This window comes from Nicotiana tabacum, chromosome 9, assembly GCF_000715075.1.
Source record: "Nicotiana tabacum cultivar K326 chromosome 9, ASM71507v2, whole genome shotgun sequence".
NCBI lineage: Eukaryota > Viridiplantae > Streptophyta > Magnoliopsida > Solanales > Solanaceae > Nicotiana > Nicotiana tabacum.
In genome coordinates, this window is record NC_134088.1 from 58,749,657 (window position 1) to 58,776,994 (window position 27,338).

At 37.0% G+C, this 27,338-nt stretch overlaps 1 protein-coding gene across 5 annotated transcripts; it reads right to left on the reverse strand.

Annotated features, from left to right (window-relative positions):
* Positions 1-295: 295 nt before the first annotated feature.
* LOC107782173 (uncharacterized) lies at positions 296-2,387 on the reverse strand. Of its 5 annotated transcripts, none has more exons than XM_016603020.2 (4): positions 2,147-2,387; positions 1,711-1,976; positions 1,141-1,476; positions 296-782 (listed from the first exon to the last, which is right to left on the reverse strand). In XM_016603020.2, the coding sequence occupies exons 2-4, from the start codon at positions 1,933-1,935 to the stop codon at positions 450-452; spliced, it is 894 nt and encodes a 297-aa protein (XP_016458506.2). In that variant the 5' UTR covers positions 1,936-1,976; positions 2,147-2,387; the 3' UTR covers positions 296-449. The 5 variants fall into 5 exon arrangements, with proteins under 5 accessions (XP_016458506.2, XP_016458508.2, XP_075077797.1 ...); XM_016603022.2 differs by having other exon boundaries at positions 1,856-1,976; positions 2,147-2,386; XM_075221696.1 differs by having other exon boundaries at positions 1,141-1,385; positions 1,821-2,386.
* Between the last annotated feature and the right edge of the window lie 24,951 nt (positions 2,388-27,338).

Below are 27,338 nucleotides of genomic sequence, written 5' to 3' on the forward strand. Positions count from 1 at the left end.
AGCATATTAGGGGGAGATAGATATTAAAAGCAAAAGGATGCTTGTAAGTTCAAAAAACAAAAAAACTGAACAGAGAAAGCCCAATCAGAAAAGAAAAAAAAAAGAACCTCATTAAACAATCTAGTAATTATGTGATGAGAGAGAGGGAGAGTCCTAAGTGAGTGCATGAGTTAAAACTAAAAATAAGTATACACCTGAAATATTCTTGACAAGAAAACATCGACTTATAACCTATATATATATATATATATATATATATATATATATATATATATATATATATATATAAGGAAATATGTCACATCAGCAACCCATTCCTTGCTCTTCAAATCTAGCAGGAGGCAAGAAGCAGTCCATTGGCAAACCAGATATATTGAAATCAATCTCTTCAATCATCCAAGTCACCTCAATCTTTTCTCTATAGTCTATGTTTTTTCCATATCTGTAAATTATTGTTGCAGTCTTCCCACTGTGAGCAATGTTGATACCTTCAATGTACTATAATCTTCGTGCATAGCTTCCATACTTATTTTCCAAAAGACATTGCTATCCCCCCTTGGTGACTTCAATTTTACTAATTTTGTGTCTTCAAATTGAATCAGAAGACCTGTCCTTTGGCTCAAGTATCCCAATATTGTGTGATGGACAAAACATTTTTCATCCTTGAGCATGTCTATGCTTGATTCTAGTTTTAGAATAAAACATTCTTCATCCTTAATAGTCTTTTCTCCAACGCAAATAGCATTCAAGAACAAATTGGTCGTTGATCTAGGGTCCAAGCCCTGTTCATCGAAATACATAAACTCACACATCGAAATACATGAACTCACACTTGAAAGACCCTTAAAGTCATTTTAAGCACATAAATTATATTTTGTTGGATGATCATGCAAAAAGTCATGAATATGCATTAGAATTATATGATTTACTTTGCCATCAAAATTATGCATGCATTCTAGGAAAGCAACCGAAATATATTAAAGAATTCTATTTTATTGCATTTGGTTGTGCCAACTGTGTCGCCATTCTGTTGAAGCAAAGACTATAGACATGAATTAATTACATAAATGATGTCTATGTAAGCAACGAAAATATGTTAAATATTCTCATTTGATAACACTTTCATCAGCAAAAGGGTACCTGGAAAAACCTTCTAAGGGATCTTGGAGGACCTTTTGAAGCATTAGAACTAGAGGAAGACTGACTCCAAGCAACCTTCCTATTACTTCCTGCACTTATCTTGCAACCTGAAACAACCAATTCTAAAACCCACAAGTCAGGGTTCTTCTGCCAAAGCACAAAGGCTCCAACCTCACAATGGCGTTTCGAGTTGGTGTTACAACCACTTTGATGCATGTCCCATGTAGCCATCTTCACCTGCCCTACTGCACACATGTTATTAAGTGAATTTAACGCTCCTTGCCCTCCACATGCTGCCAAATATTGTTGTACTATGTATTTAGCAGTAGAACCCTCCTGATGACCATAAGGAGTTACGAGTTCAACATATATAGTTTTTCAAAGTAAAATCTAAATCAGTTAAAACAAATCATCTTTCCTTTTGTCTTTTTTCCTTGAATCTTATTCATATCTAATGAGTTGAACAAGAACATCTGCCCAAGGAAAAATTTTAGATTCTACCCAATTTTAAGATTTAATCGCATTCAAGAATGTTCAGTAAGAAAAGGAAACAAGGAATAAAGTGCTTACCATTGAACCATCCCTAACATGCATGTTATCAGAAATATGGTCCAATTGAACTCGAAAAGGGACAAGAGCAGAGCCAACAATTTTAAACAAGAACATGAATTGATAATTACTTGATACAACGGCATGATGAGAAGAAGAAGAATACATGTCTGCACTTTGAACCCTCATAAGATTGCGCATATTCCGCCATTGTAAGGCAGCATTGCTACCCATATTGTTAAACATCTCCTCTGGTATGGGGACCTCCAAAACTGTCTCCAGCCTATCTGCGTTGTCCAAATTTGGACACAATGTTCTCATGGGATGAATAACCCTCTATGGGATTAATCTTGGATTGTCTTTGGGATTTTTGTTATGAAAACCAAGAAAGAAAAGAAGAATAAAGATTATTAGTACTACATATAAGAAAGAGGAAGTTTGCAAGAAATCATCAAACCTGCAAGAATTAGAAAAAGGTCTTCTTCTTTCCTACTACGTGGGTGTTTCGTGTTTGGACTAAGAGCGGGTGATTTTGTTGAGAATCACTAGGGAAGAGGAAAAGGAAGGAAAGGAGAGGTGGGTCTCTACCTTCTCTGCCATAGGTCTTCCTTGGTCGTAGCAGTTGTGTGGGCACGATTTTGGCAGGAAATATTAATTTCCTACTTTTTGTTTGTTAAATGGTTTACATTTACTTCTATCACTTCAAAAACATATACCATATTATTTTTATTAATAAAATTATCCCTACGTTTAACGACAATAGATATGGAGCCCATTTTTAATGCATTGGCAGCATTTTATGGGGCAACGTGGCTCTTGGTTTCACTTCATACATATGGGTATAATATATCCGCCCTATTTATTTGACACCGCCCCATAATTTTCTAGTTTTTTTCTCTTTCTTCCTTATCACCCAAATCACCCACTCCCACCCACCTACCCCCTACCCCCTTCTCTCCGCCATAAAACTCATCTCTGTCCATAAATCTTTATCCATTTGACCTCTAATTTCTTATTTCGGTATATACATATAATTCACATGTCACGACCCGAATCCCATAATAGATCGTGATGACGCCCAACATTGCTGCTATGCAAGCCAACGGTAAACCTCCAATTTAATTATCCATTTTTAACTTTTAAACTTAGAAAAAATTTATTAGATAAATAGAATTAAATATAGAACTCATGGGAACATACGTACTACTTTACCAAAATAACGAGTACGAATAGTACATAAAGCATAGCGATAATGATAATAAATACAAGTATGAAAGTCCACTAGAAGACCCCAAAATCTGGTGTCACAAGTGCATGAGCAATCTAGGGAATATACAAAACTACTACAACCACTATCTAAAATGAAATAGACAGAACAATAAATAAGATAAGTGCGGATCGTTATATAGAATGTAACTCATTGTAAAGTCCCTGCAATAGTTGCGCCTTTGCGCCCAAAAGACCACCAGAAATGTAAACCTTCACAATAAGTGCAGAAGTGTAGTATGAGTACGTAAATCAATACGTATCCAGTAAGTATCTAGCCTAACCTTGGAGAAGCAGTGATGATGGGTCCACATCAACACTTACTAGTGGTCCAATAAATCATATACATAAAGTAGAAATACATGAAACACAACAAGTAACAACGAAACAAATAAGCTTTAATAATAAACTTCCAAACATGGATTATTACGAAATCACTAAAATGGCATAACCAGCCTCGAAGGCACAAAATCAACTGATATCAATACCAAATCAAATCTCAAGTGTTACGTACGAGTCCGCCGAGGCAAACGGCCCGATCCCATAGGAATAGTGTTATATAATAATGGCGAGGCGAATGACCTGATCCCATAAGAATAGTGTTACATAATCCTACCAAGGCGAACAGCCTGATCCCATAAGAATAGCTCACAATACTGCTGAGGCGAACCCCGATCCCATAAGAATAATTTACAACACTACTGAGGCGAACAGCCCAATCCCATAAGAATACTTTGTAATCCTGTCAAGACGAACAACCTGATCCCATAAGAGTAGAGAAACTCTCTCGCTCGCAAAAAATACATACGAGTCGAGAAGACACGGAACTACCGTTCATCAAATATTTTATATTTTTCAAAGTAAGAGACTCAGCCAATATTTTATTCTAGTCTCAATCCCAGTCATAAATTAAAAAAATTAAATGTACAAGATTAATACAAATAGCACATTTAAGGCATGATGTGAATCAATGTCTACTTGGACATAAATATAAATATAGCTACGTACGGACTCTCGCCACCTCGTGCGTATGTAGCATCCACAACAAGTAGCACGCAATAATTTATACACCTAAGGGGATAATTTCCTCTTACAAGATTAGGCAAGAGACTTACCTCGCTTTCAAGCTCACGACTCGGCTCTAAGACCTCACTAGTGGTCCCCAAACGATGTCGAGCAATTCGAAACTAGTCAAAAGTCGTACAAACTAATCAATATATACTCAAAAGTTCATAATTCATCTATTAGAGTACTTTCTCAACCCAATTCAAAAAGTCCATAAAAGTCATCTCCGGGCCCACGTGCCCGGATTCCGGAAATATTCGAAGATAAACGTTAACCATGACATTACGAACTCAAATTTTTAACTTATTCTCAATTTCTTGGTCAAATTGCATTTTTACCAAACCTTAGGTTCTTAAAAAAAATCCCAAAATTCCATAATTTTTATGTTAAAAACTACCCACAATCCATGTATTTAACTTAAGAATTGGTAGAATTCACTTAGCTTCTGATGTTGACGAAAATCCTCTCAATAGAGCTCTCAAATTCGTCCAAACCAAGTAAAAATTTGAGAGAAATGGGATAAGTCCCGAAATAAAAAGTAGTTTGCCCAGGGATTTCTTCTTCGCGAACGCCCTCGCTATCGCGAAGACCAACTCTTCTGGCTGACCAAAAATGCCATTCGCATTCGCGACAGACTGGTCTCGTTCTCGAAGCACCATCTCCCAGCCTTCCACATTCGTGATCCCCCAGACGCGTTCGCGAAGGCAATAGCCTTCCAGCCCAACTCAACCCATCCCTTCTTCGCGTTCGGAAAGGTAGGATCCAAGTTCGCGTAGAGGAACCAGATCCTACATCGCGTTCGCATGGCCCTCCTTGCATTCGCGAAGAATAAAATCTCAGGCTCCTCACCAGCCTTCTTTGCGATTGCAAAGCACAAGAGCAATTTCTGCTAACTTTAACTTTGCTTCGGGTGGTCCGAAATACACACGAGCCACCCGGGACCCCGTCTAAATATACCAATAATTTCATAAACATACTACGTACCTACTCGAAGCCGCAGATCACATAAACTAACTTCGGAACGAAGAATTGCATCTCATAACCAAATTAATCAACTTCTAAACTTCAAACGCATTTCAACCAACTCCGAACGCGATGAAACATACTTAGACAACTCGGAATGACGCCAAATTTTACGCACAAGTCAAAAATCACAATACGAACCTATTCCAAGGCTCAGAATCTCAAACGGACATCGATAAAACTAAAGTCTACTTCAAATCAAATTTAAAAAATTTTAAAACCTTCAAGACACCAATTTTCAACAATAAGCGGTGAAACGCTCCCAGTCCACCCGAAACTTGATCCGAACATACGACCAAGTCCATAATCATCATACGAACCCATTGGAACTTTCGAAACTCGATTCTGAGATCGTTTACTCAAAGTGTTGACTCAAGTCAAACTTAGCCACCTTATGCCACTATTATGGAATTAAATGTTTCAAATTCAACCCCAACCCTTCTAAAACCAAACCAACCATCACTGCAAGTCATAAAATAGTAAAAGCACATACGGATAATCTTAAATAGGAAAACGGAAATCTAGAAAGAAAAACGACCAGTCGGGTCGTTACATCCCATATAAAAAGTAATTTTCCAATATCTCATGTCCCTTAATTATTGCAAAAACTCTTCTTTACTTACCAAAATGTAATATTTTCCATCAACCTCGTCGTTATTTAAGATTCTTGGTGTTGAGCGAAATTGTGGATAAGGGTCAAAAATAGAAAAAGGATTTTTGAGATTTCGATAGAAGAAAAAATGGATTTTGGTTAGAATTAGCTAAAGAGGTGTAGAGAGCCTACGAAATTGGGTCGAGTTTGACAGAGAAAAAGACTGTAAATTTAGTGGGCTTTACCCGTCATAAAAAGTCGGAGACCCGATGAATTGGGTATATAATTTATTGAAATTTGAAATTAGTAGCTACGCTAATAATATAAAGTGAGTTGGAACGAGAGTGTCTCGGCGTGTTTAAGAGTGCGGCGGCGGTGGTGGATGTGAGGCAGTGGTTTGTGAAGTGATAAATAAAAGAAGTAAACTGAAAATAATGAAAAAGGGTGAGTGGATTGAAGGATGCTGCAATTGTTGTTTGATTTTCAAGGAGGAAAGAAGGGGGTTTAGGTGGGTGGAAGTGGGTGTGTTGGATGATAAGGAGGAAAGAGAAAGAAAAAAACAGAAAATTATAAGACGGGTCAAATAAATAAGGTCGGATTCGGTTAATGAGATGAATATTAGATCCATGTTTGGTTTCTGGACGAAAGAGCCATGTTGCCCTGTCAAAATAAGCCAAACACATTAATTTGAAGGCCCACATTGGTTGTTGTTAAACGTAGGGGTAGTTTTATAGAAAATAACGTTGTGCGTATTTTTGGACCGATAGATACACGTGGTGTGTGTTTTTGGATCGATAAATGGACAGAGGATAAATATAAACTATTTACCAAATAATAGGGTAGTTCTTTTTTGGACTCTGTTACACGCTCTAAAAATAAGAAATCTATCAAGATTCCTTAAATTAAAATTAAATTTTACATAGATTCCTCTTCGACCCCCGCTTCTGTTTTTTTTTTCTTAATTTATTTTCATCTAACTTTGGTTCTTCCTTCACCACATAACATTCGATTCATAGGTTGAAAGTAGATGAACTTATCACCAAAACCAACCGTCTCCTCCTTATGTGATAGTATATGCCAAGAGCCCAAGGAGAAAGACATTCACCAAACTCATTCCGTGTGTATAAACACCCATTTGCTCTTTTCTAATTTCATTGTCTATTTTTGCGATCCATTTAATAAGTTGTGTTTGTGAATTGTGATACACAATTAAACACACTATATTTGGTGGTAACAACTAGTGGCAAAGCTATGCGTAATGAAGGGTTCAATTGATTGTTTTCAGTTAAAAAATTATTTAATTACGTAAAAAAACTAGAGCCCATTTGGATTAATTGATTTGAAGTAGCTGATAAGCATTAGGTGCTGAAAAGCACTTTTAAGTGTTGAAACTGATTTATAAATAAGCAGTTACGTGTTTGGATACAAGTGTTGAAATTGATAATAAGTTGCTGCAGTATTTGATAAAAAAATGCCGATAAGCTCTTTTTCTGTTAAAATGACTTAAATAACCTTATAATTGTTTACACTTATAAGGACGTAATTTTTTCAAAATTTTAGATTCTAGATCGATTCAAATACAAAATATTCTATTTGTCATTTTATTTTAAATACAACTATGCTTAGATAAGATAATTTTTATGATAAATATAATTTATTTTATGATAAGCATATAATCATAAGTTATAATAATTAATAAATTGACAAAAGTTTCTCAGTAAAAAATAAACCTAAATAGGACAAAATATTTGAAGAGAAACAAACATTGTCTTCATCACCACAATACTTAGAAAGCAATACACCAAAAAATTGATATGTCCTCATCATTTATTATATACAGTTCAAAGATTAATACACAGTTACATTGATACGAATATGCAAAGGAATAGAGGATTCGTTTATCTTAAATAGTCAATGATTATCGATGTAGGAGTTTTGTTCTAAAAAGGAATATTTTAAAGATAAAATAGTAAAAATCTTGGTCAAACTTAAAGTGCTTATAAGCTAAAAATTCATAAGCTGAGGGTGACCAGCTTATGACTTTTGGCTTATTTTTAACTTATAAGCACTTGGCTTATAAGTACTTTTAACTTTACCAAATGCATAGATAAGGCGAAAAGTGCTTATAAGCTAGTTTGACCAGCTTATAAGCTTAGTCAAACACCCTCTATGTCATTTAGCCGCCAACCTTTCTCGGCTAAGAATTTAATAACTTTCTATTATGGTTCTAAACTTCACATTATCAAAAACCTCACTAACATTTCAATTCTAACTATTATGGTAAATCGAATTCACCTAATATCCTTGGGCTGAGACTACCATCGCTAATAATATTAAGTTTCTGTGGAAAAGGAAAAAAAATCAAATGAATAATTCTTCTAAATAATGTAGTAATCCATAGCCCATTTAATTCAACAACAACAACAACAACAACAACAACCCACTAAAATCTCACCAAGTGGGGTCTAGGGAGGGTAGGTGTACACAGACCTTACCCCTAACCCGAAGAAGCAGAGAGGTTGTTTCCAGGAGACCCCGGGCTCAAAAGGCGAACAGAGATAATAGATCCTTACTATCAACAACAATCAGAGAGATAATACAATATCAACATAGTAAGAGACGAAAAATAGGTGGAAAGGCAATAACAAAAATCGTAACTAGTAACACAATACTATGAAAATGGAAAAATAATGTGAACACAATATACACCACTAGCAAACTAAGACAAAACACTATCAGATTAGTCTCACTCCCGGAATAAAGAAGAAAAACGCTCGACTACCCCTACCCTTCAACCCTAATGCTCGACTTCCACATCTTCCTATCAAGATCCATGTCTTGCTTGATCACCTTGCCTCAATACTTCTTAGGCCTCCCTCTACCTCTTTTTACGCCCGTCAAAGTCAACCGCTCACACCTCCTAACCGGGGCATCAAGGCTTCTCCTCCACACGTGCCCAAACCATTTGAACTTCGCTTCCCTCATCTTGTTGCCCAAGGGAACCACACCCACTTTCTCTCGAATAACCTCATTCCTAATCCTATTCAGCCTAGTGTGCCCGCACATCCATCTCAACATCCTCATTTCTGCTACTTCCAATCTCTGGATATGAGACTTCTTGACTGGCCAACACTCAGCCACATACAATATAGCATGTCTAACAACCGCTCTATAGAACTTACCTTTAATTTTCGGTGGCATCTTCTTGCCATACATGACTTCAGATGCTAATCTCCATTTCATCCACCCCACCCCTACTCGATGAGTGACATCCTCGTCTATCTCCTCATCCCCCTAGATAATTGACCCAAGGTACCTGAAACTTTCTTTCTTGAGGATGATTTGTGAGTCAAGCCTCACATCCACGTCCTCTTCCCCCGTCACGTCGCTGAACTTGCACTTCAGGTATTCGGTCTTCGTCCTACTCAACTTGAAACCTTTAGACTCAAGGGCATGTCTCCAAACCTCCAATCTCTCGTTAACGCTGCCTTGTGTCTCATCAATCAGAACTATATCATCAACGAACAACATAACCATGGTACCTCCCCTTGAATACAGTGTGTTAGAGAGTCTATCGCCAGGGCAAATAAGAACTGGCTGAGCGCAGATCCTTGGTGTAACCCCATTACAACCGAAAAATGCTCTGATTCACCTCTCGCAGTCCTAACTCGAGTCTTTGCTCCATCATACATGTCCTTTATCACCCTAATGTACGCTACCGGCACACCTTTCACCTCCAGGCATCTCCAGAGAACCTCCCCAGGGACCTTGTCCCATAGCCCATTTAATTCAACAAACGAAAAAGGACTAGAAGGGTGTTTGTCAAAGCTTATAAGCTCGTCAAACTGGCTTATAAGTACTTTTTGGTTTATCTACGCATTTGAAAAAAAAAACAAAAGTGCTTATAAGCCAAAATAAATCAAAAATCATAAGTTGATCCGGACCCCAGCTTATAATTTTTCAGCTTATAAGCACTTTTGCTTTGACCAACATTTTTACTATTTTATCCCTAAAACACCATTCCTAAACACAAAACTTCGGCGTCCCTCTCTCCATATCCATGACCTTGACTTTATTCCGTCACCGATTTTTCGAGACCCAGGAATACTTCTGTCACCTCCTCAACCATTAACAGTAATATGGATTTTCTTGCCATTAACAGGAAATTTCCTTTATTTGTTAACAATTCTTTTGCATGATGTTGTATAATGAAGAATTTTGTGTGCCAGAGAAAAAAAAATTGGTAAGTTCCTAAGTCTTTAACTATTAAAACAAACATCATCGGTGGTGATTGCCATGAGTAAAGCAATGAAGTATTCATTATATCCTAATAGCCAAAAACAAGTATATTTTGCTGATTCTTGAACCTTTCATCGTTCTCTTTCCTTCTTGATGGAGAAAAATATTTCTTTCAAGTTTTACATTATATTTTGTTTCTTTTTTTATCTGGATAAAAGAAAAAGAAAAAATTGTTATTACAAAATCCTTGCAGTTATTGATTTTATATTGGTACTTTAAGTTTGTTTTTAATTAAAAACAAAAAGAACTTGAATACTTATTTATTCTACGCGAATATTTGTACACGTGTTTTTGCTAACAAGCTTTAGTCAAATATTTAGTTATTGTATGTTAGTTTATCATACAATAATTATGATTTATATATATAAAATAATCTTGTCTAATAAATTTAGAACTAAATAATAAACTGAAACATGAAATAATTTGTATTTGAAACAATTTAGAATCAAATATGTTGCAATAATAGTTCTTTATTTGTGTAACAATTTTAAGGGCATTTAAGTCTTTTTAACAAAAAAAAATTCTTATCAACACTTTTTTTCTTATATTATTAGTTTCAGCACTTTTATCCAAACACGTAGCTATTTATTTACAAAATCAGTTTCAGCACTTAAAAGTGTCTTTCAACACTCGATGTTCATCAGCTACTTTCGTCCATCTTAACCAAACAAGCTCTAGATCCTATACTATCGAAACTTAGTTATAGGTACCATTTGTTATACTATTTTTTGCTTTCTACCCTATCGTTATCCATTTTAATATTTCTACACCTATATCTAGCAAATTCATTCTTAAGGACACGTGGGACAATTTTAAATCGCCCAATTAACTATTTACCCTCAAACTCACCCACCTGAATAGCCTCCGAACCATATAATGGGGTACCTCACTGCCATGCTCTTTGTTTACCCGTAAAATGGTACAATTGAATTTATAGCATGATTTATAGATAAATAAATCGATTTGACCCAAAAGTAGCAAATAAATAAGAACAAAAATAAGATTATGAAATGAAATTAAAGAAAATACGAGTCTGTCTATAAACTTAGCCTTTCCGTGGAGAAAGTGAGAACAATATTCAAGAATAAAGACTGAGAGTATGATATAAAACGAGAGCAGAATATAGCCTTTTTTGTGTACAAAATATTTCCCCCCTACAAATGATGTTAATTCCCCTATTTATAGCTTTATTTTGGAAGACAAGATCCCCAAATCAAGCTCCTCTTGAATGTGAATAAAATCGGCATTGATGGCCATATAACGGTTGGCTATAAATACAGATATTCTCTGTAACGGTTGTACATTGAATGTTATACTATGTCAATATTTTAAACCTTTGTTATTGGTTACTTTGTCTTCGGGATTCATTCAACACCGGTTGCATGCCTGCATCCGGTGCTAGCTGTTTGCTGACTCACGCCCCACCTGTCTTTAGTTTCACGTGTCACTTCATCATTCGCCCAACTGTCACTAACCAATTTTACATCATATAGATAGTTTTCCTACTTTCCGGTGATACAACTCTGTGTTACCGGGAAGTAAGTAAGAATTCTTTTCTTGGCGGAAAAGTTCTTAAATGGCCTCTGACACTTGAAAGGACGTACGTCTTCTCACATTTAATGACCCAAACATGTGTTTTTCCGTAATTCAACAAATATTTTTACCAGTTTTTAAGGTAATCATGACCATGATTTTTGTCGTCTATAACTTCCCTACTACTCCCTATTTTTACCCTTTATTTTTACAACTTCCTCTTCTTCTCCAACTTATCTTAGAACCCTACTTGTAAACTTCAACTTTCTCAATAAAATTTCTTAACATATTTCTTACCATCATGTCTTCTAACACTGCTAACTTCAGAAATTCTGGCCTTCTCTTCGGTGGAGGCCCAAAGAAGAGCAAAACAAATGAGACCGATGTTGACTCGGAACCTCCTACCATAAACACCATCATACCTCTTCATCTTAGCATGAAGTCTGACCTTCGAGAACAAAAAGAACCTGTGAATTTCAAAAGTGACAAATTCTAGCATGTTCGTAGGTATCCTTCTTCCATTCGTCCTCCTAGTATTCCTGTCGTGAAGGAGGATTGTAACTGGAACAATATTGAAATCCTCACCCCTAGCGAGGTAGAAAGAGTCACCTTCTCCAAAGCAGGGTTCATGTATATTTATACATACCCTTTCACTTTGAGAGTGGGTGAAGGAATTGACCTAATAATCTTAGAATTTTGCCACCGGTACCAAATATGTTTGTCACAAGTAGGCCTTCCGTGTGGCGTACTGTGGCTTGCCTCCGACAATTGTGCTCTGAGATTGGGGAAATCCTAAATCTCGCACACATGCTGAATCTCTACTCCCCAAAGATTTTCCATGGGGGAGTGCTAAAGGTTAGTAAACGCGGTCATCATGCCCTCCTTACCAGCGTTGATGACGACATTGATCGTGGATGGATGCAAAGGTTCATTATCATCACTACCAGGGACATCATCCCGACCATAACACCCATTTTCCCTGAGTCATGGAATCTTCTTCGTAATTCTTCGAATACCTCTTTCTTTTCTTGCTCTAAAATACCTTCCTTCTCTACTAACTTCATATTTACCTCTTTCTAGCTACTCATTGGAAACCACCACGGGTTTAAGATTTGGCCCAATGGGTATAAAATATTCTGTACAATACTACTCAAAAATCCCGATGGTGGAAAGAAATGGCTCCCAAATATGGATGGAAAGCCAAGAACCATGGTAAATAAAAATTCTTCTTTCTTTCAATCTTTCAATATATCCTAGAAACAATTTAACTATCTTCTTGTATCACATAGGACTTCCGAAGGGATCTGTCATTTGCCCCGACATCAAGGCTCTCGATGACCCAGTAGAAGCTGAACGAGTACTGCAAAATGCCCTTAACCGGAGGAGGGATCGTGAATCTACATGCGCCTCCATGAAGGTGCCTTCTCCCGGAGTCCTCAACCCAAAAACAAGAAACCAAAAAGGAAACCTATCTCCTCGGCTGGGACTCAGGAGAAGAGAGTAAAAGAAACACCAATCGGACCGACCACAATGGTCCTTGATGAAGAAGGGGATGATGATGAAGAAGCTCCCCTTCAAAGAAGAAAAAGATCTTCATCAACTCAACCGGATGCTCAGCCGGGAGAGCTTCAAACTCCACCAACAGAAAAAGTTCAAGAACTCTGGGGGGAAATGGAAATGGCTGAAAACGCTTCATCTCATTTTCGAATTCCCACAATTACTTCTAATCAAAGGAGTTCAATTCCTATCCTTCCTCCAACTATCAACTTCTGAGGCGATAATAATTACCTCTCCATCTACACCAGTTGTTTCTTCTCCACCGGCCCAGGTTGAACAAATGAAAAGTGCTCCTTCTCCTCGATCACCTGACCATGGAAATCTGGAAAGTACTTACTCGGCACCCACTCAGGACCCTCATAGAAAATGAAGTGTCATTCTTTCGGTTTCTAATGAATGCCATATACTTTCCAAGACGGTGGAGCTTGCCAATTATCTGAAACCACTAGCCTCAAAAAAGACTGGAGAAAAATGGACTCCCTTTCTGCAGAGTGTCTAATAAATAATAGCACGAAGTGCTCGGCGTAGGTAACTGTTGCACCCTATTTTGTACTAGTCAAGACATGATTCAACTTGTAGTTTCTCTGTTGTTGATGAAAAAGAGTCGCCATCTAATATTTAATGGTATATTAGGGCACCTATTCAGTTATTAAGTTATGTTCATTACAGGTCTGCAAACCAGTGAGATTACGGGTAAGGGTTTTTGTTCTTCTAAGGGGAAGGTGTTAGGTACCCCTTAAAATCTACATGAGGTAGCTCCATAGGATGTAGACTAATTTTAAGTGCTCAGTTACACTATGCTTGATTATTACTAAGACAAGGCTCACTATATACTAAAGGGAATGTATATGTGTAAGACTTAAAATGGTGTGGGGATTATATTATAAAAAAAAGTATTGGAGGCTGAGAGAATTTTGAAAGTGATTTATATTTTAAAGCTTGTAATTGTTAAAAAAACACGTTGAAGAATAGATGCTAATGTAATTTTTGAAAGATGTTTGTAGGAAAGTGATTTTTAAAATGTACCTTGATTTTTCTTAGAATTCTGAAGAATGTGAGTCTTTGAAAATTCATTTGGGTGATCGTTCGCTACTGCCTTAAAAAAACTGATTTCATTCCTTGTTAGCGAAAATCTGTGATTCTTTCCTATTTTCTTTGAAAAAACGGGTTGTCATTCTGATTAAGGACCTGAGCTTCAAAAATCTTTAAGAAAAAGGTGAGTGTGCAAGATGAACAAGTTAAAATTAACATGAGGCGGAGATTAATTGCTAGATATTTCCTTTTAAGTCATTAGTTAAGGTTTACCTATATTTCATGCAATACTATAGCATGAAAGAAAAATACATAATCCAATATATGAGGGTTAAACACGTAAGAATAACATATGATAAACCAACAAAGGCAGCAAGCAAAAAATAACAAAGGCAGTAAACTAAGCAATGGAAATATTGAACAATAACGAAAGAAGTAGGCAGAGAGGACTGGACTCTGACAATTGGGCCTCAATAAGGTAGGCCCAACAATGTGAGAGGTGCGGCTATGGAAAGACTGTACTCTTCAAAGATGCAACAAAGCCGGTTGGGCCTGAGTTTCTTAAGAACTCAGCAAGCCCAAGTGTATACATGCCCAAAATAATAAAAGAAGGTCCTTAAAAATATTCCCACATTCTCAACATATTCAAATACACATGATAGGTATATAAACAAATAATTAAAACAAGAAAATAATCAATACTATGAGAAATTATATTAATGTGGTGGTTTTACTTAGCAAATAATTCATATTGGAAACCTTTTGTTGTCATTAAATAATAAACTCCCAAAGAATTAAATGTGTCAATGAATTAAGGGCTAAGGAGGAAGCTCCACTCAAGGTTGATGCTCCCTTTGGATCCCAGACACTTCAAAGTTTCCAAGGGACTCGAGGCCCAAGGCAATGCTTGTGCCGGGGAGGGTAGTCCAACCTAGAGTCGAATTCCACTCCCAAATACCCTTAAACACTAACAACATATTTTCTTTACGTGTTTAAATATCAATGAGGCCCTTCCAATGTAAATCAAATGATGTATCATTACCTACCACAAAATATACTTTCCTTCCTAACATAAGAACATGTAATCTATAATGGATCACCAAACAAACATACGTATCACATGAATTTTAAAGATCTAATTCTGATACTCATACAAGTGAACATCAGAAACATCACAAACATTCTACAACTGTCTAAATTTAGAGTGAAGAAATACTCTAAGGAAAGCTAGAGCTATAAAACAACAACTCATCATATATAGAGGTTTCAAAGGTATCTATGACATGATCAACTTTCTCAGTAGGTCCACAAATTTACAGATTACAACAGGGAATTCCTAAGCATCATACTCCTAATGGTATTGACTTCAGACAAATCATCAAGTTCAGATAGTATCAGCAAGGATCTTTATGAGGCCTAGGGATTAAACTTGGTTTTGAAATTATCAAGAAAGCAGAGACTAGGACAGTTCTGGACAAGATATTAAATCGGGAGCTAAGCAAGGGCATGTAGTATTCAATTGGCCACTTAAACATTTCAAGTCAGTAATGACTTAATGCAATCAGAGGAATCCTTACATGTTTTGGGAGTTGGATTAAGCAAAATTATAGACAAGCGATAGACATTGCATCAGGATAGGTTTAACTCAAACTTAATTCTAAGTTAGCACATGGATACAAAGATGATCATGCTTCCTTTTTACAAGTTATCACTTAACTAGGGCAGAGTAACTGGATTCTTTAAAAGATAAAGATGCATGCCAGCTTTTCAAAGATGCATGATGACCCTAAAGATAAGAGATATGAGATATGATACTAAATAAGCATGTTGCTGAGGGTGTTGACTAATCAAGAAAACAGTCAAGTTCAGTTTATCCAATTACCAGTCTTTATAACAGAGAGAAAAGAACAGAATCCTAATCACATTATGAGGAAAGATGACATAGCCATAACATGTGTGTAAAATAGGATTACAGAGAGAAGAAGGAGATATTTAGTTCAAACAAGATCATGTTAACAAAAGCAACAAGCAACTAAACAAAATGAAAGACCATAGAAGCAGTAGTCTAACAGACTTAAACAAAGAAGATGGCATATGAACACTTAGAATTTATGCCCAAGTTTTAAAGGGATAGAGAATATAAACTTAACACCTTCAGATTCATTCAATCATAGTTATTAGGATATAAGTTCAACTTCAAAAGCTTACAAACTGCAGATATGCAACATGCAAGGATAAAGGTTATTGCATGCCAATAAAAGCTATAAGGTTCGTGTGAACATGAACATATAATAACTTAAACATATAGACTGTTGGAAACTCAGGAAATAAGATCAGCAGGAATCAATTATATAGTTTAATCAATCATCATTTAAAGGCTCATTGCAAGACAACTGATCACAAGTAGCCATTAAGCAAACAGAACACAAACATTAACATATTAAACACCATAAAATAATTATAATACTCAGAACCTAGCTAGCATGCTTGTAACATTCAAGGAAAACGAAACAAAAGAGAGTAAAGAGAGGTGTGCTGACCTTTTTGAGGGTAGCAAACCAACGAGAGCTCTTTTCATTTGCTTAAGATCCCAGAACACTCAAATTTGGACCAGCGACAATACTCAGCAAAAAGGAAAAAGAAAACAGTGAGAAACCTAAGGCTAAACTTCACAGTTTTTTTTATGTGTATCTCTTCAGTGTTAGGTCTTAGGTTATCTTTGTTAGGTGAGAGCATTTAAAGCCTAATTTATAGTGGCATTCAATGCCATAGGGTATTAGGATTCAAACTAAGATAGTGGAAGATGACGAGTAGTAGATGATGTGAGCATACTCAAGTGAAAACAAATATGACAGTGGTGAGAGTAAAGATAACTTGTACCTGAGAGAGGAGGACTGCCCGTTGAGAATAGGAATCCATCGGATAAAGGCCCAATGTCTAGAGGTCTCTGGGCTTGACCTCTGGACCAAGAATAATGATGATGGTACATTAAAATGGATATGCATGCCACCAATTTTGATATAGTACAAAGAATCCCTAAGGATTTGACATTGCACCGATTAGCTTAGGGTTTCGGATTGGGGGATTTTGAAACTTAATCAATGAAAGCAAAAATATGATCTCTGACTTCATAGCCTAGGGATGAGGCAATTTGACACTGCCAGTTGGATTTGAGAGCAAAGACAGAATGGTGTTTCGATTTCAAAGATCCGATTCCTGGCGTTTCAGATTTGCCGAACAAAAGGGAAAGTCAGTGAGATTTATGGATAATGAAGCAAGAAAGGATGATTTGATAAGGGTTTCGTGACCTTGCACAGATTTGTGCAAGTTTTGTTGATTGATTGTTCATGGCGATTTGAGAGAAAAGAAGACGAAAGAGGAAAAGTGAGGCGCTTGTGAGAGTTACAACTGAATTAGGGTTTGAGAGATTGAGGGGCTTCTCTAGGTTAAGAATGAGGGGGGTTAACCTGGACCGTTGATTTTTTAGATCAACGGTAAAGGATTTTCGAAGAAAATTTCGTAGCCGTTGGATTGTTATATTTTGGATGGGTAGGATTAGATCTGGAGATGTATTAAAAATAAAGAGAACAGAGTTAAAATTGTAGGCCTTTGATTTATGGAATGGATGGCCAAGATAGTTTTGTGTTTCTTTTGTGGGTGACTGAAACGAGTGATGTGGCGAGGTCCGATTGGTCTAATAGGAGTGATATGGATTGCCAAAGTGGAGAATGAGGGGTTATTGGACTGGGTATTTTTGGACCGGACTCAGCGATTCGGGCCAGAACCAATTTAAAAGATGGCCATTTTACATTTGATTCAAGAATTGCAATTGTGGCCTTTTGGTCTTTAATCAATTTTGAAATTAAGTTAAATAAAATTAATAATTTCAATAAAATTTATGAGAAAATTATTAAATACTACTAATTATTTATTAATTGATTATTTGTAAAAATACTTCACTAGGACATTAATTTTAAATTATTGAAATAGTAGACTAATTAACTATTTTAAGAAGTAATTTATCAAATTAATTATAGAACCTATATGTCGTATGTATAAAAAGTATTTTAATAATCTCAAAAATAGTAAATAATATTTTAGTTACATAATGTTAATACTGTATGATTAATTTTAAAACTAATGCTTGGTTAATTTGTGAAAAATAGATACTTATTACTGAAAAATACTTTGAAAATAATTATTGTAAATAATAAGTATAAATTAATTAATTTTAAAAGGAGGGTCCAAATTGACCGTCAACAGTAACAATCTGACTTCCTTCCATCTTCTTTCAATTTATACTTTGCATTAATAACTTTAATTATAACGTTTTTCAGGCCATCTTCTTGCTTCTGAGGGCCTGCAAATATTGATTTTGGACACGCAAGAGCTTACTTCGGAACGAGATCAGCTTTAGCCGAACAGAATCAGCTTGTCGAGCACCTCCTAGTGTTGGAGGCTAATCACTCAAATGGATGACCTCGAGGCTCGGCTGCAGCAGTCCTAGCAAGATAGAATGGCTCACAGCCATGAAGATGACCAGTTACATAAAAACCTTAAGGAAGTAAAGGCTAAGTGGGTTGAACTTCATGACACCGTGATTGCGACTGCCAAGCACGAGTATGCCTTTATGGAGCAAGTTAATAACTTGGAAGCTAACTTACGCTCCAAAAATTATGAGGCCAATGCTTCCGTGGATCAAAGAGCAAGGATGGAGGAAAGTCTCAAGAGAGTCATGGAGTAGAATCAAATTCATGCCGCAACAAATATTGATCTTGATTCTAGAATTAGCATTATTAAAGCCGAAAATGAAAAGCTTCAAGCGAAGATTGAAAAACTCTGAGCCAAACTCCAAGATCAGGATGATTATATTGTCTTCGAGAAGCTTAAGACATGTACCATGCGATGAGGAAGACTCTGGAGGAGTCCAAAAAAGGCATTGCAAATATTGACCAATGCGTTGCCAAGGCCAGGAGCTGGAGACAACTGCTCATGAGAACCTCCCTGCTCGGCCCGTTGCTTCTGATTCTTCGAATACTAATTCTGAGTATTCGGAAACCGAACGAGAAACTGAAGAAGATATGGCCTCGAACCGGAAACGGAACACCCTTTTTCTAATAGAGAAAACGAAGACTCTTCTCTCCCTTCGGGTTCTGGCAGCAAAAACTGATGTATATATTTTTCTTTACTTTTTGTAATTATGCCATAACCTTTTACTAATTTTGGAATTTTAATTAATAAAAGAACCTTTTGCTTAAGTATTGTGCAATGATTTGGGAATCTTTTTACATCTGATAGCTTTTGATTCTGGGCATAAATACTTCCGGAATCTACCCTTCACTAAGAGGGTTTCATAAGAGAGGGCCCTTATATTTATGGTGTTCTTGAAGAGGACGTTTCTTGTTCATTACGGCATAAACATTTGAAGTTTTTATTAACTTTCAAATGATAAAACACATTAACTTATCATTCGGACAAGAAATAAGATAAAAATAGAAGGACTTTGATTTATTCCCTCTATCTATAAAAGTACATTTACATAAATATTCTTTTGCTTAAGTAAATAAAGCTGCCAATACGTGTAGCTAACTTGTACAACGTATTTCTACGAGGTTGATCATACAATCCCCGATCCTGATAAGATATTGATTCTGGTTCTAACAGTCATCGGTCTTCGTAACACTTTTAGTACCTTGTCGTGTATTATCCCCCCCCCCCAGTGTTCGAATGCTAAGTATGAGAATTCGAACACTGGAAGTCTTGCATTTACCGAAGGCCTTCCTTCATAGTATGCTTTACATTGCTTCCTCATTAATGGAAACAACTTGTAGATGGGTAAATAATCTGATTCTAGAGGCCAATGGAAATAATGAGAGCCTTGGGAGATGAGATATACTATCGAGCCAAAGGTTATTTAACCATCCACATGCTGATTGCCACACAAGTTGATCTACACATAATTGTTTATACGCATGCTAAAGTGAAGGCAATAGAGCTTTCAATTGTTGATTCACTAGTGAAGACATACTTTCCGATGATCCTTCCTTCATAGTATGCTTTACATTACCGCTTCATTAAAAACCTTTCCAGAAAAAAAGCCAATTGGGACAAAAACTAGACGAAGGGAAAAAGAGCGCAATGCATACTTTTAGTACCAACAAGGATCTTTAGCAATAATACCTTTTGAGGCGAGTCACGTTCCAATTGCTTGGCAATTTAGCTCTATCTTAATCTTCCAATTCATACAAAACTTTACCGATTATTGCTGAAACCCGATAAGGTCCTTCCCATGTTGGTCTTAGCTTCTCGACATTAGGTTCCCGAGTATTTTTAGTTACCTTTCTCAGAACCAAATCCCTAACTTTGAAATATCAGATATTTTCTCTACGGTTGTAATATCTTTCCATCCTTTGATTTTGTGCCACCATCCTCACATATGCTAGATTCTGGTGCTCTTCAAACAAATCTAGTTTAACCAGCAATGCTTCATTGTTTGTTTTTTCGTTTGATCGGAAAAACCTTAAGGTCGGTTTCTCCACTTCAATCGGTATCAAAGCCTCTGAACCGTATACAAGTGAAAAGGGAGTTTCATACCGCGCTCGACTTTGCTGTGGTCCGGTATGCCCATAACACCCCCGGTAGCTCATCTAGCCACTTACCTTAAGAATCTTCTAACTTCTTTTAAGGTTTTGAATAATTACCTTGTTGGTCGACTATGACTGTCCACTAGCACTCGGGTGGTATGGTGAAGATGTAATTTGTTTGATCTTCAATCATTCCAAAAATATTGTGACTTTGGAACCTATAAATTGTGGCCCATTGTCACAAGTAATTTCTTTCGGTATTCCGAATCGGCAGACGATGTGATCCCATATGAAATCGATCACTTCTAATTCTTCGATATTTTAGTAAGCACCTTATTCAACCTATTTAGTGAAATAATCAGTTAAAATCAAATGTAATTTTACCTTACCAGGTCTTCGTGGTTAGGGACCGACTATATCCATCCCCCATTTCCTGAATGGCCACAATGACACCACCGAATTCAAGAGTTCTGCCGGTTGATGCACTAATTGTGCATTGCGTTGACATTTATCGCACTTTTATACAAATGTCTTTGCGTCTTGCTCCATTTAGGGCCAATAGTAGCCAGCTCTAACTAACTTGAGAACCTACGAGTCTACACCAGAGTGGTTCCCGCAGACTCCTTCATGAACTTCCCTCATCACGTAGTCAGCCTTCGATGTCCCTAAACACAGAGCCAATGGTTCTTGGAATTACCTCATATATAATTGTTCGTCAATAAAAGAATAACGAACCGCCTTAATCTGTAGTGCCCGGGATGCTTTCGGGTCTTTAGGCAATTTGCCATGCCTTATATATTCAATAAAACTGTTCCTTCAATCCCAAATCAAGTTAGTTGAATTAACTATACAGTAGCCGTCCACATCAAACACTGAATGCAGCAGTTGAACTACCGCACTAGAATCAGATCCTTTTATTTTTGTGGACGAACCCAAATTGGCTAATGCGTTTACTTCCATATTTTCCTCCCTTGGAATGTGGACGATTGACCACTCTTTGAACCGGAAAAGTAATACTTGAACCTTGATCAAGTATTGTTGCATGCGCTCCTCTTTGGTGTCAAAAATTTCGTATACTGGGTTCACCACCAGCTGGGAGTCACACGTTATTTTGTTGACCTCGGAACCTAGTCCCCTAGCTAGCTCAAGTCCTGCAACTAAAGCCCCATACTCGGTTTCATTGTTAGTTAATGTCATAGTTCTAATGGCTTGTCTCAAGGTTTCGCCCGAAGGAGTGATTAATAATACCCCGATTCCAAACCCTTTTACATTGGAAGCCCCATCCGTAAACAAGATCCAAACTCCTGATACCATTCCCGATACTGCCACTGCTTATTTAGTGATTAAAAGCATTAATCTCGGACAGAAATCGGCCATAAAGTCGGCCAACAATTGTGACTTGATTGCAGTCCTAGGCTTATATTAAATGTCAAATTCACTAACTTCAACTGCCCATTTAGCCAATCGACCCGACAACTCAGGCTTATGAAGGGCATTCCCTAAGGGAAAGGTTGTCACAACGGCTATTGGATGACACTGAAAATAAGGCCTAAGCTTTTGAGAGGCAACTACGAGAGCTAAGGTCGGCTTTTCAAGGTGCGATATCGTGTCTCTGCTCCCGATAATATTTTACTAATATAATAAATGAGAAATTGTGTACCTTCTTCTTTTCGAACCAAAATAGAACTTACCGCTACTTTCGAGACCGCCAGATAAATCAACAGTTGCTCACCTTCTCCCGATTTTGACAACAACGGAGGGCTAGATAGGTACCGTTTTTGGTCCTTCAGTTCTTGTTTGCATTTCAAAGTCCATACGAAATCGTTCTTCTTTTTCAAAAGTAAAAATAAGTGATGGCATTTTTTCGAAGACCTCGAGATAAACCTGCTTAAAGCTGCCAATCTACCGGTCAACCTTTGTACTTCTTTCACGCATGTCAGCTGGTCCGGGATATCCTCGATGGCTTTGATATTATCGGGGTTAAGTTTTATTTCTCTTTTAGAGACCAGAAACCCCAAGAACTTTCTGGAACCCACTCCAAAGGCACACTTCTCCGGGTTGAGCTTCATGGTGTACTTCCTCAGAATGTCAAACGTCTCTTGGATATGTTTTAGATGATCTCCTACATTAATAGACTTAACTAACATGTCGTCAATATAAGCTTCCATTGTCTTACTTATCTATTTTTCAAATATCTTATTAATAAACCTCTTATAAGTGACTCTAGCATTTTTAAGCTCAAAAGGCATCACATATAGCAATATGTGCCAAAATTTGTGATGAAAGAAGTCTTTTCTTGATCTTTCGGGTCCATCCTAATTTGATTATACCCGGAATATGCATCATGAAAACTCAATAACTCATGTACGGCCGTAGCATCAATCATTTGATCAATGTTTGGCAACGGGAAAGAGTCTTTACGACATGCCTTATTTAAATCTTTATAATCTTTACGACATGTCATATCTGAATGTGACCTGCAAAACAATCAACATAAGATTTAAGAAAATCCATGGTTTTTAACCTGAGTTCGGGACTCAACCTCATCCCTAAATGGAACTTTCTTTCTAAAAAATCATCGAATAGGGCCACTTGTTCGAGATCTTCTACAGTTGACTTAGTCTCATATGTCTCCTCCGGTACTTGATATAATTCCGATGACTCTTTGTCTTTATCATCTTCAATTGAGATAGAAGAAGGCACCGGTTCCTGTAATTACTACTTGCTCATTACTTTGCCATTGCTACCGGAAACGGTTATTGCGTTCATCTCCCTTGCAGCCGGTTGATCTTCTCTGATTTGCTTGATTCCTTCAAGTGTTGGGAATTTCAACAGTTGATGGTATATAGAAGGTACGACCTTCATTTCATGTATCCAAGGCCTTCCGAGGATTACATTATAGCCCATGTCTCCATCTACCACCTCGAATAGGGTGATCTTTGTTACTCCTTCAGCATGTGCGAGCAATAAAATTTCCCCTCGGGTTGTCAAGCTTGTTATGTTAAATCCAACTAGAAGCTTTGTCACTGAAATGATATTCCTGGTTAACTTTTCTTGATCCAAAGATCTCCATTGTATGATGTTGGCCGAACTTCCTAGATCAACCAAAACATGCTTAATTTTGAAACTTAAAACATTAAGATAAATTACCAAAGCATCATTGTGCGGTAAAAGAAGTCCATCAACATCTTCTTCTGTGAAGGTGATGTCATCTTTTGAGACTTCTTGGATCCTTTTGCCTGAGTCACCGATATCTTCGTCTTCTTTGCTGCCAAAATATCACCCCATTGACTTCGTCTCCTCCGAAGATCATGTTGATTGTCATCTGAGGCGACCTCTTATCGGCTTTGATGGATCTGCATTATCCCAGTTTCTCCCATAGTTGTTCTTGGTGCGGTCGCTTAAAAATTCGGTGGCCATTTTTCAACAACGTTGCCACCTCTTCTTGAAAATGTTGATAGTCCCAGTTATGTGACCGTGAGTTCCATGGAATTCACACCATAGATTAGGATCTCTTTGGCTAGGATCCGATCGAATTGGTTTCGAGGACCTAACCTCTTTGATATTTCTCATGGTCGACACCAATTCCACGAGGCTGATATTAAAATTATAATCAGACAACCTAGGATACGCTGAATCTCGGGACCCTGACAACTCTTTCTCCTGCAATGATCTACCACTCCGACCACGATTCGTCCTTCTATCGGAAGTGAACCTATCCGATGACTGGAATCCTTTATTACCATGCCCATCGGCCCTCTCGTAGGGCTGAAAATGACTTCTAGATGGTCTCCGGTCTACATCAAAATTAAGTTTTAAACTTATCTTGATTCTAATGACGATTCCGTCCTTTAGAAGACACCGAATAACCAAGTTGATCATCTTCTATTCTTATTTTTGACTCGTAGCGATTGTGAACATCTTCCCATGTGTTCGCCTGAAATTCGAGCAGGCTCTCCTTCATTTTCCGAGAGGCATTGGAGCTCAACGGGTTGAGACCCTTTGTAAATGCCTTCGCTGCCCACTCATCCAATATTACTGGTAACAACATTCTTTCGTTCTGGACCGGATCACAAACTCCCGCAACATCTCAGAATATATTTGCCTTCTTTGCCTGGACATTTCTTGCTCCAGTATGAGCTTTGATAAACGAATCTGCAAGCATTTCAAGAGAATCAACAAAATGCTCAGGTAAGAGGGAATGCCAAGTTAAGGCACCCTTCGTAAGGGTTTCGCCAAACTTTTTCAATAAAACCGATTCAATCTCATGCTGAGCTAAGTCATTTCCCTTTACTGCCACAATGTAGGTCGCGATGAGCTCCTGTGGGTCTGAAGTCCCATCATATTTTGGTATATCTAGCATCTTAAACCTCTTTGGGATCAACTCCGGTGTCGCACTTGGTTTGAATGGCAACTACGTATACTCCTTTGAATCCGGTCCCTTTAACACTGGTGGGCTCCCGGGATCTGATCCATCTGAGCATAAAATTCCTTTGGATTCTTATCCATTCGTTCATTAATTTCTCTCATGAATCTAATGAGCTTGGTTTTGAAAGGGTTATTTAACTTGTTGTTCCCAGATCCACTATTGGTACCTCCGGCCTCGTCGAAATCGACCTCCTCCCTTGGAGTGTCGTTATCGGTTCTTTGAGCCATTTGATTTGCAGGAACGTTGGGATGAATCAGAGCCCTTCTATTAACATTATTGGATGCGCTCGATAATGCCTGCTTTAATTCCGTCATCACCCGATATTGCCTTGAGAGGTGATCCATACTCATATTTTATTGTTCTCTCAAGATTTTGACTGTTTCAACAACGTGCTCGTCCTCCGTATCATTAGGAGTTCAGCTCCGTACATGTCGAGGATACTGACCTTCACGAACTGGGTTGCTTCATCCCCCTCGTTACGGGTTTCGTTGGTTGGATCATCACGCTATAACACATCTTCCCGTTCATTGTGTGCTCAAATATTGTAAACATTGTTGACATCATTAGCTGTCATACCTCATCTTTCCTTTTTTAATGAAGGAATCAAAATTTGTTAGTAACAGATGAATGGATCATAATAATTACACAATTGTGTATGCCCCACGGTGGGCGCTAAACTATTTACTCGTAAAATGGTACAGTTAAATTTATAGCATGATTTATTAATTAGTGAATCATTTGACTCAATAATAGCAAATAAATAAGAACAAAAATTAGATTATGAAATGAAATTAAAGGAAATACGAGTCTGACTATGAACTTAGCTTTTCCGATGGCAAAAGTGAGATCAATATTCAAGAATAAAGACGGAGAGTAATGACATAAAATGAGAGCAGAATATAGCCTTTTTTGTGTACAAAATATTTTTTTTCTACAAATGATGATAATTCCCCTATTTATAGCATTATTTTAGGAGACAAGATCTCCAAATCAAGCTCCTCTTGAATGTGAATAAAATCGTCATTGATGGCCGCATAACGATTGGCTATAAATGCAGATATACTCTGTAACGTCTTCTCATTGAATTCTATCCAATGAATATATTAGAACCTTTGTTATCAGTTACTTTGTCTTCGGGATTCATTCAACATCAGTCGCATGCCTACATCCGTGACAACTATTTGCTGACTCACATCCCACCTGTCTTTAGTTTCATGTGTCACTTCATCATTCTCCCAACTGTCATTAACTAATTTTACCTTATCATCATCATCATCATCATCATCGTCATCATCATCATCATCATCGTCATCCTCGTCATCGTCATCGTTGTCATCGTCATTGTCGTCATCGTCATCATCGTCGTCGTCATCTTCTTCTTCTTCTTCTTCTAAGTTTTCTCAAATTCTCATGATATGTTTGACAAATTCTTTATAGGTTATATTGTTAAGTGTACTTTCTTCCTTTTTTGCTAAATCTATAAATGCCATCATGAGAAAATATTAGAACACAAATTTAGTTCAACTTCCCCATTCTTGGAACCAAAAAAGTTCCTTTATTGCAATTCTTGAATTTTGGCTAATCTTGAAGTTATCTCTTTGTTAAGTTTCCAAAGAGGATCTAATTATTGTTCGAAATAATTTTTTTTTCATGTGGGTTTCTTAAAGATTGGGGAGTTAAAGAGATCTAAGGTATAAAGATCACATTTTTATATTCTATTATTAGATTTATAGCTCAAAGTTACCATCTTTGGGGTTTAGATTTCATCAATAACTGTCGGCGGTGTGGTAGTTATTCCCTGTTAATTGTAATGGTTAAATCATCTATGAGCAAAATGTTAGGAGGAAATGGTCTATTTTATCCAATTATTGGCTTTGCATCATTTATTGCTTTCCTCTATTTGTCCTTTGAGGACTTCTGGGTTAAATACAATAAAGAAACAAGTTAGCGTTTGGACATATATTTGATTGAAATTTGAAAGAGTTTTTGAAGTTGTGTTGAAAAATAATTTTTGAAGGTTGAAATTATGTTTGGACATGTATTTTACTTGAAAAAAAGTTGCAGTTTTGTAAGTGGAAAAAAAATTTTCGGCAAAAAGCTGCCCTAAATTTTTGAAATATTTTTTTTCAAAACATGATCATATTTTATATAAACAAATATTGTTTTCAAATATGTTTTAAAAATAAATAAAAATAAAGTCAAAATCTATGGCCAAACGGGAGCTAAATTTCAGTTTTCTAGCGAGAAATGGGACTTAGTTCTATGTTGA